Source organism: Chanodichthys erythropterus, chromosome 13 (assembly GCF_024489055.1).
Source record: "Chanodichthys erythropterus isolate Z2021 chromosome 13, ASM2448905v1, whole genome shotgun sequence".
In the NCBI taxonomy this organism is placed as follows: Eukaryota; Metazoa; Chordata; class Actinopteri; order Cypriniformes; family Xenocyprididae; genus Chanodichthys; species Chanodichthys erythropterus.
The window spans coordinates 32532160-32548685 of record NC_090233.1 but is presented as its reverse complement, the minus strand read 5'-3'; the positions used below and the strand labels follow the sequence as shown (position 1 = coordinate 32548685).

Sequence of the window (16526 nt, the reverse complement as noted above, 5' to 3'; positions counted from 1 at the left end):
TATGTGTCATTTTGACTTTTAGCAAAATTCTCAAACGAACTAGTATTGAGACTTTTATTTTGAAATGTAACTACCGTGACTGTAGCTAACCCTACCGCAGTGAACTTCACAAATACACAGAGCAGCATTTCAATGATTTCATTATTCATAAGCTGTCCAGGTTATTGTATGAACACACCGCTCAGTTGGTCAGACATTTAAGATGTTGAGCGTTGGATCTAATCATTCAGTTGCTCTAGTAAAGACGACAGTTCCACTGTAAGTACAAGAGCATCACAAATCTGTTAAATATACAGTTAGTTCCGCGTTAGCAGGCTAGTATGTACAGGCAACTGTCAAATATCTGACATAACAGCAATCCACAATAGTACGTTAGTTTCTATGCAATTTAAGATTCCTTTTTTGAGTGCTACACTCTCTTCTATTATAAAACATCACGGTCATTTCTGTTAGGGTAGAAATCGCAGTCTCGGGTTGTGTCTTAAAACTTAGCGAGCTGCCTACATAGACAGCATTTTGGACACTACATTCCACACACTTATGGTGTCCCAAAATGTTGTCTAGGCAGGCAGCTTACTAGGTTTTGAGACACAAACTCGGGAGTCCCTGCAAATTAGAGTTACTGCAGTGCTCTGCAACATATTATCAATCTATGAAACAGGCTTTTTATATGTCTCCAGCTGCATGTCTTGATACAATGCATTGCAACTTCATTCAACTCAGTTCCCTGTTGCTTTTTTTTTCTTTTTCTTCTGTATATTGTAGCAGCAGCTGAAGCTGATCAGATTCAACACTTGAATGAGGATCTTGTGATGCTGGACTGCAATAGCTGTGTCATTCTGTGGAAAAGGATCCAGAGATGAAGATCTGAATTTATTCTGAGATGTTATGCTGTGCCAAAGAAGGACACATTCACCTCTCAAACTAATGTAGAAATGCTTTATGAGCATTGCAAGAAAACTGTCCACCCACAGACAGACAATCTGGGGGCGTCATAGAGGCCAGTTTGAGACAAGAACCTTTTATATTTATAATACACATCTAGAGACATAGTTTGGTCAAGATGTTCTCCGCTCTGAAGAAGCTTGTCGGCTCTGAGCCGGCTGGTCAGGTAAAGGACAAGAACATCCCTGCTGGCCTACAGTCCATGAACCAGAGTCTGCAGAGAAAATTCGCTAAAGGGGTTCAGTACAACAGTAAGTCAAATGCCTGCTGAAATGTATAATTAATGATAATTAAGAATTGGAATGTTTTTAAATGTCTTTGATTGTTTTGTTGTTACTTTGCTTTGCAAAATATTTCCAGGTTTTAATGGGGGAAAAAAATCCACGTGCCATTGGACTAAATCGCAACACACACAGCATGTCAAAACAAATCAAGTTTGTGTTGCAGTGTTGCTGGAGCCCCTGGGCGCTGGGTGCTAGAGATAATTTCACTAATGATCACAAGCTCTAACATGTACTGCTTGGTCTTTCAGTGAAGATAGTCATTCGAGGAGATAGAAACACAGGGAAAAGCACCCTGTGGCACCGGCTGCAGGGTAAGAAGTTCCAGGAAGAGTACATTCCCACTCAGGAGATCCAGGTCACTAGTATCCACTGGAGTTATAAAAGTAAGCTTGATGTTTTTTTATGCAAATCAAAGCTTCTGCCATCTTAGTATTATTGAAATCTTTATATTTACACTCTTAAAAATCTTAATTGGGATTGATGGTTCCATGAAGAATCTTTCATGGAAACTTTCCACTGCGCAAAAGGTTCTTTGTAGCGAAAACGGGTTATTTAAATTATTAAAATGATCTTCATACGAAGAAAAACATGGTCCTTTTAAGAACTGTTCACTGAAAGCTTCTTTGGGGAACCAAAAATGGCTGTTCTGTGGCATCATTGCAAAAAACACTTTATTTTTAATCCTTTGATGCACAAGCTATGAAAACCCCTTCTAATGCGCAACATGGGTCAAAAATGACCCGTATTCATTTCCTATGTAATTTCAATCATGGTTGAGTGTTTCTTTGCTGAATCTTTGAAAGAAATGTATTTTATCATTAATTTATTCCAGGTATTCCTTAAATATCTTGTTTTTGATTGGCAAAAATCATTATGTTCATTTTTTCTTTCTTACTTTATAAACAAACACAGTTTTTGTCTGTCTACATCAATTTTACACACATGGGTCAAAAATGACCCGTATTCATTTCCTATGTAATTTCAGTCATGACTGAGTGTTTCTTCGCTGAATCTTTGAAAGAAATTTATTTTATCATTTATTTATTTCAGGTATTACTTAAATATCTTGTTTTTGATTTTCTACAAATAATTATGTTTATTTTTCTTTCTTACTTTATAAACAAACACAGTTTCTACATCAATTTTACACACATGGGTCAAAAATGACCCGTATTCATTTCCTATGTAATTTCAGTCATGACTAAGTGTTTCTTTGCTGAATCTTTGAAAGAAATGTATTTTGTCATTTATTTATTCCAGGTATTCCTTAAATATCTTGTTTTTGATTTTAACAAATCATTGTTTATTTTTTCTTTCTTTTTTTCATAAACAAACACAGGTTTTGTATTTCTACATCAATTTTACACACATGGGTCAAAAATTACCCATATAAAACCTTTGCAAATTTACGCAAGAAGGAACATATTTACTGCAGACAACTGTTCATCCGCCACACATTTCATGTCTCAACATGTCTGCTTTTGTATATTTGATGGATGAAAGACATATTATATTTCATATAATAGGCTGTATATTATATTTCATAATTTGTATTTTTTGTCATAAACCAATGCTACTGGTCACCTTTTACATCAATCAGTGTTCCTGAAAAGTAACAGTTTTGAACAAGGTTTCTGTCCAACAGTGAAAATATATAATAAGTGTATCGATCAACAGTGATTTTGAATTTCTTTATCTAGAGTGTTAGTGGCTGGTCCTCAACAGAACTGAGGTGGATGATGACATCACTGTAAAAAAAGCTGAAAGTGTACTTTGCGAACAGTCAAACGCAATTTAAATGTGTATGTGCAGGGTTGCACATACAGTTACAGAAATCCGGCGGAAATTATAAAAAGTTACAAAAATCTGTATGCTGACCCTCACGTACACATAAAAAGTGAAGTATACGTTGGCCTTTAGAAAGGTAATGACACACACATTCAAAAAAATTCATTCAAAAAGAAAGGAAAAATTAAAATAAGGATTTGGTTATTGAGTAATAGATGGAATAATGAATGATAAAATTAATTTATTGTAATATATGCGATATAGAAAATAACTAATTCGGGTCACTTTTGACTCATGTTGTATTTGTCCAAAACTGTTACATTTCAGGAACGCTGACAGACATAAAGGATGACCAATTGCATTGATTTATGACAAAAAATTAAAAATTATGAAATATATAGCCTAATATATTAAATATAATAAGACTTACATCCATCAAATATACAAAAGTAGCCTTGTTAAGATGTAAAATGTGTGGCAGATGAACAGTTGTCTGCAGTAAATATGTTCCTACTTGCAAAAATTTGCAAATCTTAAAGATTTCTATATGGGTCATTTTTGACCCATGTGTGTAAAATTGATGTAGAAACTGTGTTTGTTTATAAAGTAAGAAAGAAAAATAAACATAAATATTTGTAGAAAATCAAAAAAAAAAAGATATTTAAGTAATACCTGAAATAAATAAATGATAAAATAAATTTCTTTCAAAGATTCAGCGAAGAAACACTCAGTCATGACTGAAATTACATAGGAAATGAATACGGGTCATTTTTGACCCATGTGTGTAAAATTGATGTAGACAGACAAAAACTGTGTTTGTTTATAAAGAAAGAAAGAAAAATGAACATAATGATTTGTAGAAAATCAAAAACAAGATATTTAAGGAATACCTGGAATAAATGAATGATAAAATACATTTCTTTTAAAGATTCAGCAAAGAAACACTCAACCATGATTGAAATTACATAGGAAATGAATACGGGTCATTTTTGACCCATGTTGCGCATTAGAAGGGTGGTGATACAAAAATGATTTTTATTAAAAAAGTAAGAAAGAAAAAATTAAAATGAGGATTTTTTATGATCAAAAACAAGTTAATGGAGGAATACCTGGAATACTGAATGATTAAAATAATTTCTTGCAAAGATATAGAAAATAAAAACTCAGCCGGGTCATTTTGACCCATGTTGTGCATCAAAGGGTTAAGTGTGTAGGAAGTTGCTTTTGCACTTTTTTTTAAAAGACATGAACACATTTTCTAATGTTTTTTATTTCTTTCCATTTGTTCATCTTAATTATGCAAAATAGATTTACATCAAGGTAAATATGCAGTCTATTAGATAGTGGATATGTAGATTAGTTTGATGGCCTGTATCAGACATTAGATATCTAGTGATTTCTAGAGTTTGTTTTCCCCTCTTTGTATACAGCCATCTGCCGAAAGCTTTCACCTTAATATTACATGATGTAACCTGTTAGCAGTAATTTACAGGGAGGCCTCCTGCCTTTGATAGCAGGCATGGCTCTACTTGTATCCAACATTTTACTTGCTTACTTTCTATTGCCTTTTCTTTTTGAAAAGAACAGCATATAATTGTATATGATATTACTTTGTGGCATTGTTTTCATTTAGCAATCTTAGAATGTTAGACAAGGTTTCAGCACCACAAATAATCTGTATTTTTATAATTATTTACATTTATTTGATATAAAATGTATTTATTTTATATAAATGTTGTTTATTTTATAATTAAACAGGTTGTGTTTGCTACTGTAAAGATTTCTGTTATCGATAACCAGAAACCTTTTTTTTTTTATTTTTAATTTTTTTATTTTTTATTGTAGGTAATTTAGTAAAGTAAAATTTAAAAATTAAGTTTAAAAAAATGATGCTGTGAAATTTGTATTTTTTTGGACTTCTGTAACAGAATCACTGCAAAATAAATGTATTGAAATAAATGAAAGTTAGTGAGCTCAGTTTTCCAGAACCGCTCAAATTTTTGTAATTTCTTCACAGCTACTGATGATGTGGTGAAGGTAGAGGTTTGGGATGTGGTGGATAAAGGTAAGTTCCTGCCAGTCTATTTCAAGTAATTTCTGATCAGGTGACTTTGTAGATGTCACTGTCATACGTATCTTAAGGCTGGAATACACTACAGTGTAGTTTATAGTTTGGGCCTAATTTGCAGTCTGGAGGAGTCAACGCTAGTTAATCATCAGATATTGTGCAGTCAAAGTTCACAGATTTCACAGAAAATCACATAGTATGAGGAGCACAGACTCTATATATAATTCCATCCATTTGGAGGATATCAATTTCAAGCATGTTTGATATTTTGAGCCAATTTTAGAACACCATTTTCATTTTTCATGTGTCTCCTAGCAACGAGGCGCATGTTTCTGTGTGAGTTTGTTGTGTTCAGAGCAAGTTAAAGTCTGGTAGTGTGACCCTCTGTTTAGTGTATGATGCCCAGTTTTTCTCTGTAACCATTTACAAAGTTTCCAAGTGTATGATGCTTAGTTCTGGAAAATCTGTTGAGAAAATCTGAAAAAATCTGAAAAAAAACATGTGGTGTATTCCATCCAACCCTTATTAATTTTCTTGTTTATAACTTTTAAAGTTTATTGTACAGGTATTGCATGTCAATTGCATTTTAATGTGTTTAATTCACACCCTCCATCTCATTCTGATGGTCATACATGAAGCCATTTCACCCAGCCCTTCTTCATCCCCATGCAGTCATTTATATTAATGGTATTTTTCTTACTTGCTGTCCAACCAGGCCAAAAAATCCCCCTTCCTGAAGGTGTAGGTGAGACACTCCATAGATTGTAGACATTAGGCTGTGACTTGCCTGTGCTTGATCTGTTTGTTCTGTTATCCGAGTGCAAACATTTTGTTTGGACTGACTTTTTACTGACTTGTGACAGAAGTACTAGTCTAACATACACTTCTAGACTAGAAGTGTAAAAAAAACAGGCAATAATGATGTGAACTGTGACTAGATACCGCAGAAAATCATCTCTTGCTAATGCCATTAACGTCACTTCCTTTGAGAAAAAGGAAAAAGCAGCATTTTGTTATCTGTTTTTGATGCTCTTGAAGATACTGGAAGATGTTTTCAACTAATTGGGGTTGGGCAGATTTTTTTTAATTTTTTTTTTTTTATGTTTTTGAAAGAAGTGTCATATGCGTACCAAGCTGCATTTGATCAAAAATAGAGTTGAAATGGTAATATTGTGAAATATTATTACAAATTAAAAGTTACTGTTTTCTATTTTAATATATTTTAAAATGTAATTTATTCCTTTGATAGCAAAGCTGAATTTTCAGCAGCCATTACTCCAGCCTTCAGTGTGTTGGGCCAAAAATCAAAAGGACTCTTACTGCATAAGAGACAAAAACGTCCAATTGTCTTTCAAAGGTTTTATATACACAAGTAGCTGCAGAGTGTAAGACTTTTTTATCTCTAACCTCCAAGGCTGAAGCCTCTGGCCTTTTACCATATTAGGAACATGTTTACCACTTCAGTGTTTTTCCACCTGTCACCCTAAGCCACCCAAAGAATGCATACTTAAGCACTTCTGAGAAAAACAAAATAATTTAACCATAAGCATATAAGTAAAATCATATGGAAATTATACAGAAACTCAATATTTCTTTCACAAGTGTCATTATAAATGTCTTTACTGTCACTTTTGAATGCACCTTGGTAAATAAAAGTATTACTTTCTTTCAAAAAAAAAAATATATATATATTTTTTTTTTTAATTACTAACCCCAAATGTTTGAACAGCAGTCTTACAATATTCTGCCTCTGACATTACAGGAAAGGGGAAAAAGAGATGTGAAAACTTGAAGCTGGAAAATGAACCTCAAGAGGTAAATCTTTAGTAGTAATCTATCAAAATCAGGTGTAATAGCAGTTAAATAATGATTAATGGTGGGGAATTTGAATGTTTAGCTGGAAATGTCTCTGTGCTGTTAGCAGACGGAGAGTGAACTGGCCTTGGATGCTGAGTTTTTGGATGTGTATAAGAACTGCAATGGTGTGATCTTGATGTTTGACATCACCAAGCAGTGGTAGGTGAACAAAGACAATCAGCATCTCCATTCTCCATCACGCAGAACTCACAGCTGCACTTTGTTTTACAAAATGGGTGCTTTGTCTGAACCAATAGGACTTATAATTACATTCTGCGGGAGTTGCCCAAGGTCCCCACTCATGTGCCAGTGTGTGTGTTGGGGAATTACCGGGACATGGGAGAACACAGAGTCATTTTGCCTGATGACATCCGGGACTTCATTGCTGGTCTTAACAGGTTAGATCATTACAGTCAACATAAACATGTAAATTGACAAATTTTATGTCTTAGTATACATTCCTTATCTTATTACAAACAATGTATCGGTTTAAAATCCTTTCATATACTAATTTTTTTACCCATTAACATGGAAATATGTCATATTATGGAGGTAAAATGGGCTGTGAATGCTATTTCATATGAATGAAATATTGATATTATATTTTCTTGTTGGAGATAATCAGTTCTCTGCATTATAGTTTGTGGGTTGCTTTCAAATTTAAGATTAGAAATTATGGAATATGTTAACTGAGTTTTTTGAGTGCTTAATAACTGATATTATTCTCTGTGAGCTTTATTGATGTTTGTTGTCTTTATGATTCTGTAGACCTCTTGGCTCCTCTTACATCCATTATGCAGAATCTTCTATGAAGAACGGTTTTGGTTTGAAATATTTGCACCGATTTTTCAACATTCCATTTTTGCAGCTTCAGGTAAGCAGGTTAATGTTCTAATCTAGGCTACAATATTGCTACAGGTTTAATCAAATAAAAACTCAACCAGTTACCAGACAAAGTCAGTGGTCATTATGTGTCATGTGCCTGGCAGAATTATTCATTCATATTCATTAGATCAGAAATCTTTCTCCGCATGTTTGCCTGAATCTCAGTTAATTTAAAGGAAACTTTAATTTTTTAACTTTTACAGAGAGAGACCCTGTTACGACAGCTAGAGACCAATCAGCTGGACATCGATGCCACGCTAGAGGAGCTAACAGTTCAGCAGGAGACAGAAGACCAGAACTATGATATGTAAGAACTAAAAATGCCACACAAACTTCCTGTAGTTTAATTCCACCTGCTGGACAGTCAAAAACAGTCAAAAAATTCTGATTCAAATATCAGCAACTACACTACCATTCAAAAGTTTCCTATGACTGTTTTCAACATTCAATATGATAATAAAAAATGTTCCTTGAGCAGCAAATCGGTATATTAAATTTTCTAAAGGATCATGTGACACTGAAAGTGAGTAAAAATGCTGAAAATTCAGCTTTGCCATCACAGGAATAAATTACATTTTAAAATTTAGAAAACAGTTATTTTAAATTGTAATACTATTTCAAAATATGACTCTTTTTATTGTATTTTTAATCAATTATATGCAGCCGTGCTGAACATAATAGACTTAAAGGGTTAGTTCACACAAAAATGAAAATGTTGTCATTAATTACTCACCCTCATGTTGTTCCACACACGTAAGACCTTCGTTCATCTTCGGAACACAAATTAAGATATTTTTGATGAAATCCAAGAGGTATCTTACTCCTCCATAGACAGCAATTTAACGACCACTTTCACGGCCAAGAAGTTACTAAAGACATCGTTAAAATAGTCAATGTGACTACAGTGGTTCAACCTTAATTTTATGAAGCAAAAAAATACTCTTTGTTCACAAAAACAAAACAAAAATAACTTTATTCAACAATTTCTTCTCATTTGTTTCATTCTCCTACGCGGTTTACTTCCAGGTTCTAAGTCAGAACGCTGGCTCAGTATTGGCTGATGCTGTTCACGTGAGCACTATGCATGCGTGTGTTGCTGACGCAGGAGCCGGCCAATAATGAGTTGACATTCTGACGTATAATACGGAAGTGAAGAATGTAAACGGCACAGGAGAATGACACAGAAGAGAAGATATTGTTAAATAAAGCCATTATTTTTGTTTTGTTTTTACGCACAAAAAGTATTCTTGCCATTTCATAAAAGTAAGGTTGAAGCACTGTAGTCACACGGACTATTTTAACGATGTCTTTAGTAGCTTTCTGGGCCGAGAAAGTGGTGGTTAAATTGCTGTCTATGGAGGAGTCCGACAGTTCTCGGAATTAATTTGTGTTCTGAAGGTGAACAAAGGTCTTCTGGGTTTGGAACCCATAATAAAATATTTTTTTGTGAACTAACCCTTTAAGTCTGTTATAAACATTTTAAAAATCTTACCGACCTCAATCTTTTAAACAGTAGTGTACGTTCCTTCACAAAGGCTATTTTGTTGGTGTTGTAGGCCTGTTTGAAATTACAGGAACATCCACAAATGCCTATTTTTAGTTTTGTGAACTGCAGTGAGTGCCATTTGACCATTATGATACAGTAGGTGTCTGTTATAACTTTCAGTTTCCTGGAAATGAAAGACTCCCGTAGTAAAGGCTACAACTCTCCCGGTCCCGCTAACGGACAGAGCCCCTCCTCAGGCACGCAGTCTCCCGTCGTTCCTCAGAGCGGATGCTCCACTAGCAGCTCCAGCCCCTGTAGCCCCCAGCAGCCTCCCATTCCCTCCCAGATCCTGAAGTCTCCATCTCCCTCTCCGTCCCCTCCTCCTCCCCCTCTCTCCTCAACCCAAGCGCCTACGACCTCTCCCTCTCCGTCCCCTTCTCCCGCTCACCCTGGCCCGACGGTCTCTGCTCCAGCTCAGGCTTCTGCCTCTGCTCCTCAACCCCAGAAACGCAGCTTCATCTCCAGGCTTTTTGGCTCCTCTCCTGCCCAGGAACCTCCAGCAGTCTCCCAGGGTGAGTTTGAGTATGGTGCTTCTAGCTGCATGTGCTTATTAGAAAACGCTGTGGTTAGAAACAGTGAGCTTTTATATGGTATTAAAAAAAGCTTTTATGCCTTTTCTCTTCAAATGTTCTTTGTTAAAGAACTGGCCTAATGCTATGAACTGCAAAAGGGATTTGAAGGCTGAGAGGAATTCATTCTCACACACACACATTCACACACATCCTCTCTCAGAGAGAATTTTCCTCGAGCGAGACCCACAAAGCCATGAAACATGGGGAGGATTAGGACTCGTGCAGATCATAAGGATGTGTGGTGGATCAATAGGAAATCACAAGACTTTGTGCATTCCTGAGCTATGGAGAGGGTTTTATTAGCACTTGTACCCCACCTAAAGAAGCTTGTATATGAAGCAGTAGTTATTTAGTAAAACGCATATCAATATATCATTTTTTTGTCATTTATAATTCTTCTTGTTTGGAACTCATTGCAATTGCTGCTGTTTATATATTTTTAATGTAAGATGTTTTTGCCCCAGATCATGTGACCTTACACTTCTTGGATTTCCACAGAGCCAGATCCAGTAACTGCAGCGACTCCGCCTACAGTTCAGAGCGTGGATGATTTTGTGCCAGACGAGGGACTTGACAAAAGCTTCTTGGAAGACAGTCTGCCTTCTAACGCAAGACCGGCTATGAACGCCCAGCCCTCTGCTGCGGTTACTGCAGATAGTGACAGGTACACCAAGGGCAAATAACAAAGAGGCCTTTTTTAAAATATGATATGCTATTTTGTTTGAAAATGTATTGTAATCAACGTACACTACCGTTCAAAAGTTTGGGATCAGTATGATTTATTTGAAATGTTTTTTAAAGATGGCTCTTAAGCTCACCAAGGCTATATTCATTCAAGTCACTCAGTTATTTAAAACGACTAGTTTCTATTTTAATGTATTTAAACATGTACTTTATTCCTGTGATGGCAAAACTGAATTTTCAGCAGTCATTACTCCAGTCACGTAAATCATTCTAATATGCTGATTTGGTGCTCAAGAAACAGCATATGTGCTGCTTAATACTGTCACTTGATCATTTAATGCATCCTTGCTGAATAAAATTATTAATTTCTTAAAAAAAAAATCTTACTGACCACAAACTTTTGCATGGAAGTGTACTTTTACTTGTAAATGAACCGAGCTAGTGGTTTCTGTGTGGTTCTGTCAGTTCAAAAATGTGTGAGACTTTGTAGCTGATGTTCAGTGCATAATAAGTTGAATTTGCATCCATTTTTGTAACATGTTTATTTTAGTGATGGGGAAGGAAGAGAAGGAAACCCCATGGTCGCAGGGTTCCAGGATGATTTGGACCCCGATGATGCAGAACTTGAACCCAGAGCTTCTATTGTCAGTAAAGGCTTGGATATCACCCTCTCCAGTGATGAGGAGGGTCCAAAACCTACTGTAACTCAGGATGAAGATCTGGATCCTGAACCCCACCTGTAAGCTTGAATTCCTGTCTTTCATTAAGGCACATTCCCACCAAGGATGATAACTATAACAATAACTATAAAGTTTTAAAAGTAATTTCTGTGAGAATAGGGAAGTCCACACCACAATTAAAATATTATCAATGTCATTGGAATTATAAAAACAGCTAATCAGGATCAATCCTATTTTATAGAGCTCAAGCAGATGACATAACTGCAATGCGCGCTTATAATAAACCAGGGCTCTGAACCGGTTTAAGGAACGAAAACGAAAACTAACTAAATTTTGACCGGAACGTAACCAGAAACGGAAACGAAATCAAATTTAATCGTTCTGAACAGAAACGCTAATTTGAAATGGCCATTAACCGGTTAATAACGTTATTTTATCGTTCCGTTTAATATTTTGATTTGGCAGTCAACCAATCACGAATCCAAACAGTACAGCCTATGCAAATGTGACGCTGAAGCATTCAACGTGTGTGAAATGCCCGCGCTAACGCGCTCAGCCCAGCTGTCAAGTCATCATAGGTTAGGTAAGTCACAATGGCAATGCCGGCATTAGTTTTTCCGATGATATGTGTCACCATCCGTCAAGTATTAGGTCTACATTTAAGTGAAAATGAATGTCAAGCAATATGCAGCTTGTTGTGCGTTTTGAAGCCAGCGAAAATAGCAGGTTAGTAGCTTACAGTTTTCAACGTCAAATCACGCATCTGCAGCTTCTGTGAACAGAGAAAACTAGGCCTACCTACACAACACATATAAAATAAAAGGGAATATTTAGGCCTATAGGCTACGCAAAATATAATAACGAGGTCTACAGATTAACAAAACGAAAGTGGTTATTTGTGGCGCACTCCAAAGATCTAGAAAAGGAAACAGACATTCTGCTTGTTTTCGTTATTTGAGTGTCTTTTGTAAATATATGAATTATGTCTTGATTTTACGGAGACAGTTTACTGTCTTATAGAAGGAAAACAAATCCAGTGGTCGCGTCGGCGCACACAGATTATTGCATTGCTTACTTGATATCGCAGCTGTTAAATATTAAAATAAAATATAATCTACACTGCTCAATTCAATTCTGTAATACAATCTAATGTTTACCACCCGTGACCTTCGCCTCACTGTGCTGTTATATGTGAAGGATGTTGATAAAGCGAGCGAAGTAGCCTACAAAGCTCATTTAATAAATAATAGTTTAGCGTTCGTCTCGAAAATGAAAACATCTGGATTCGTGCCGAATGAGAAAGGTAGGCTACAGATTCACTTTAAATTAATTCGTTTTGCATCTTATTTAGTTTTATTTCCAATAAATAAACCTGTTTCTCGCCTTGAATATAGCAATAGAAGCTGGAATGGCGTTAAAAAGAAGACAGAATTTTTTTATTCGTTTTGGCTTGACGTTTATAGAATAGTCCAACTGTTAATTTTAGAGGTTTTGCTGTGGAGTACATAAGTGGATAGGTAAATAGGACAGTTTTGTTCATAATTTATGTTTACAAACATTATAAACAAAGCTATGTAGGCAAGGCTACTTTTACATTTTACTTTTTTTTATCGATAACTTTATTATCATTATTTCTGCATGTAGCCTAATAATAAAATGCGATGTATAGGCCTATGCGACTTATCTTTTTTTCCTCTCAGGAATAGCGTCGGTATTTTTAACCATGCAGCAAACATTAAAATATCTTGAAAAATACTTTCATTTATAAACCATTGTTTTTCCTTTCGTTTAATAGGTTTATATTTGGACAGGATCTTGTTATAAAAGATAATTGTAGGCCTATTGGCCACTCTCTTTGTTGTTTAATAAATAAAATGCTGTACGTATTATTATTATTATTATTATTACTATTATTATTAAGTAGGCTACATGCAAAAAAAAAAAAAAAATAATAATAATGTTATTAACCGTTATTTTTTCTGATCAAACCGGTTTCGGAACGTTTATAATGCGAAGGATTAGTTGGTGTGGTCACTAATATAGTTATCTTTATATTTATGTAAAGATAAAGATATGAACGGGCCTTTAATGATGGATTAAATTTAAGATACACTGATAAGTGACATGTTGATGAACTAGTAAATAATAGCTGAATTTTGTTTGTGTTTTGGGCAATAAGTTTGTTACCTGAATCAAAGACTGGATTTCATGTTAATATTTTAAGGGGTTAGTTCACGCAAAAATTAAAATTCTGTCATTAATTACTCACCCTCATGTTGTTCCAAACCTGTAATACCTTTGTTTTTCTTTGGAACACAAATTAAGATTTTATTTTTGTTATGTTTTTGCGCAAAGTATTCTTGTCGCTACATAAAATGAAGGTTGAACCACTGCAGTCACGTGGACTATTTTAATGATGTCTTTAGTACCTTTCTGGACCTTGAAAGTGCTGTCTATGGAGTAGTCAGTCACTTCTCGGATTTCATCAAAAATATCTTAATTTGTGTTCTGAAGATGATCAAAGGTCTCACAGGTTTGGAACGACACGAGGGTGAGTAATTCATGACAAAATGTTCATTTTGGGGTGAAACTAACCCTTTAATAATATTAACAATATTATGGCTATTCAGGGTGACTATGGATTCTTTAACACTGGAGGACAAACCAAAACCTATCCACAAAGAGCCAGTGATCCAGACCCAGGAGAGTGTCAGCAGTCAGAACATAGAGACTTCCATTCTCAGCCCCACTCCAGTACACACTACTCAACCACTGCAGACAGCGTCGGACGCAACAGCCCTGACAGATCCTCAAGCGGAGGTCATTAAACATAAAGAGAGATCGGCTCAGGCAGAGTCCTCTGACACAGATCCGGATGTACCTGTGGCCAAACAGATGCTTTCATTTGTCATGGATGATCCTGACTTTGAGAGCGAGGAAGAAGTCATGCAGAAAGTGATTAAGGTACTGAAATGATGATTATGGGCATTTTAGCTCATGTTTTGGTGACTTGTCTGGATTTACAAATTTAGGGTTTGAATAACCAGAAAAGACTTTTGTTGTCTTGTTTCAGGACTCTTTCCCAGTTAGAAATGATATTCCTGATATATCCGATGATGACATCAACGCAGCTAAAATCCCTGAGCCCATGAAACCTACTGTACTCTCCTTCAAAAGCAAGAATGACGGTGACCTCTTTGGCCTAGGAATCGAGGAGAAGTCGATCAAAAGCAAAGACAGCAGCGATGAGCAAGATGGCAAGTCATTGGAATAATTTTGTAATAGGAAACAAACTTTATGAGTAAAGTATAATAGTGATAGACTTGTATCAGTTTCATGTATCTCGGTTTCCAAGCAAATTTTCAATAAACATAGTGCAACATAAGTTGTAATCTCATTTCAACAATTGTGTAATGTAAACAACTGTTGAAATGAAATGCGGTTTTGTTGTCATGAAACAGCACAACTGTTTTCAACTTCGATAATAAGAAATGTTTCTTGAGCATCAAATCAGCATATTAGAATGATTTCTGATAAAAGATAATAAATGGTAATAAATGTACATTTCACAATATTACTGTTTTTACTATATTTTCAAACTTAAAAAAGTGTATATTATATTATCAGCCATCTATAAATGTTTTTCTATTCTTATTCTCAGAAAAAGAAAGCAAACATTCCAAGGAAAAGAAGAAAAAGAAAAAAAGGAGTAAAGAGGTGAATTATAATCAATTACAACCTTTCATAAATGAAATGTCATACTGTTGTTTTATAACTACTTTGTATTTCGATTAGGATGATGACAAAAGTAGCAAGAAGAAACACAAGCACAAGAAAAAGGAAAGAGATGAGGCAGCTGGGGCCGCAGATGAAAAGGAGAAGAGAAAGAAAAAGCCACGAAGCAAGAAAACTGATGATCTTGAAGCCTTTCTGGCTGGAGAAGAAGGCCTAGCAAAAAGAGAGGAGGGTGACTACGAGGAACTGTAACGCGCTCTCTCTCTCTCTCTTTCTTTGCTAAAGCAATGTTCGTGCATTGGTACAACAAGCTTGAAAGAGTTCTCATCAAAAACTAAAGCTTTCTTTAGCAGCCCAACACATGACTATGTAATCTGACTGACAGGCTAAGAAATGCTTAACACTGGTTTTCCACTTTCCACAAACACTTCCCAATCCACCTTCCATGCCTGGAGAGGTTGGGAGGGCTGGCGTAGTTCACACTCTTTGGGCTCAAACTGCAATAAGTGGAGAAGCCATGCAAAATTGCTACATCTTGCATGTAATTTGACCTTTGTACTTTGTTTTTCAGATTGAAATGGACCATTTTCACTCACTCATAACATTGTGATTTCTGAATGTTTACATGCTTGCTTTTATATGGTTGCAATATTTTCAACATCACATTTGTGAACCAACATATGTTTTTCATTAATTTTATTAGTTGCTTTGTGTATGTGAATGAATTGGTATTTATGCTCAATAGATGTTCTGAGAACTTGGCTTTGTGTAATTTTGCTATGTGTTTAGTGTTTGAAATGAATACACTGTACTTCATGGTAGGATTATTTGTTTTCCCAAAGTATATCAAGAAAAAATATTTTAGGAATGTAAAAGATTTTGGTCAATAAATGCTTACGATAGCGGAGTAGTTACAACATCAGACATAACTTTTCTCACCTTCTTTATATCAGGAAATTGCTTAAAGGAAACTATGGTGAAATGCAACGCTTGACCGTAAAGAGCTCAAAAATAGACCAGTAATGAGTGTGCTTGGATAAAACAATGAGATCTATCTACTGTGTCATTATGCAAACTTGTGTTTTACTTTTACTTTTTTGTCTGTAATTATATCATTTTGAATTTTTGCACTCTATTGTTTTTGTCTACCATTTTATTTTTATGATGGTAAATTACAAGAAAGAACTATGACTTATTTGTCATCTAAGTTTTTTTGTTTTTGTTTTTGCCTAATTTTCAATGAAAACATGATTGATTGAAACTGTGCTGTTTGCTTGAAACCTGAATTCAATACAAAAAGACAAAAACTAGAATATTTTTGCAATGTTACTGGGTTGGTTTTTTTCTCTCTTTTTCAGCGTGGCTGTATTATAAATTGCACTTGTTTTTAAGTTGTTTTCTTTAAGTTGTGTACCAATAATCAGAGTAAGTTGGCTAAGACGGCTTGCGTAAAGTCTTTGAAACAGACAGCGTGTGCAATGA

At 35.2% G+C, this 16526-nt stretch overlaps 1 protein-coding gene across 6 annotated transcripts; it reads left to right on the top strand.

Annotated features, from left to right (window-relative positions):
* Positions 1-95: 95 nt before the first annotated feature.
* Positions 96-16484, top strand: rabl6b (RAB, member RAS oncogene family-like 6b). 6 transcript variants are annotated; one of them, XM_067406070.1, is made up of 17 exons: positions 96-258; positions 766-1196; positions 1478-1612; positions 5035-5082; positions 5801-5830; positions 6848-6900; positions 7010-7101; positions 7200-7340; positions 7711-7816; positions 8031-8134; positions 9494-9885; positions 10444-10609; positions 11180-11368; positions 13940-14273; positions 14383-14566; positions 14971-15026; positions 15105-16484. In XM_067406070.1, exons 2-17 carry the CDS (start codon positions 1064-1066, stop codon positions 15294-15296), a joined length of 2355 nt encoding a protein of 784 aa, XP_067262171.1. In that variant the 5' UTR covers positions 96-258; positions 766-1063; the 3' UTR covers positions 15297-16484. The 6 variants fall into 6 exon arrangements, with proteins under 6 accessions (XP_067262171.1, XP_067262170.1, XP_067262169.1 ...); XM_067406069.1 differs by having other exon boundaries at positions 769-1196; positions 7007-7101; positions 15105-16482; XM_067406068.1 differs by having other exon boundaries at positions 7007-7101; positions 15105-16482.
* The last annotated feature ends 42 nt before the right edge of the window (positions 16485-16526 follow it).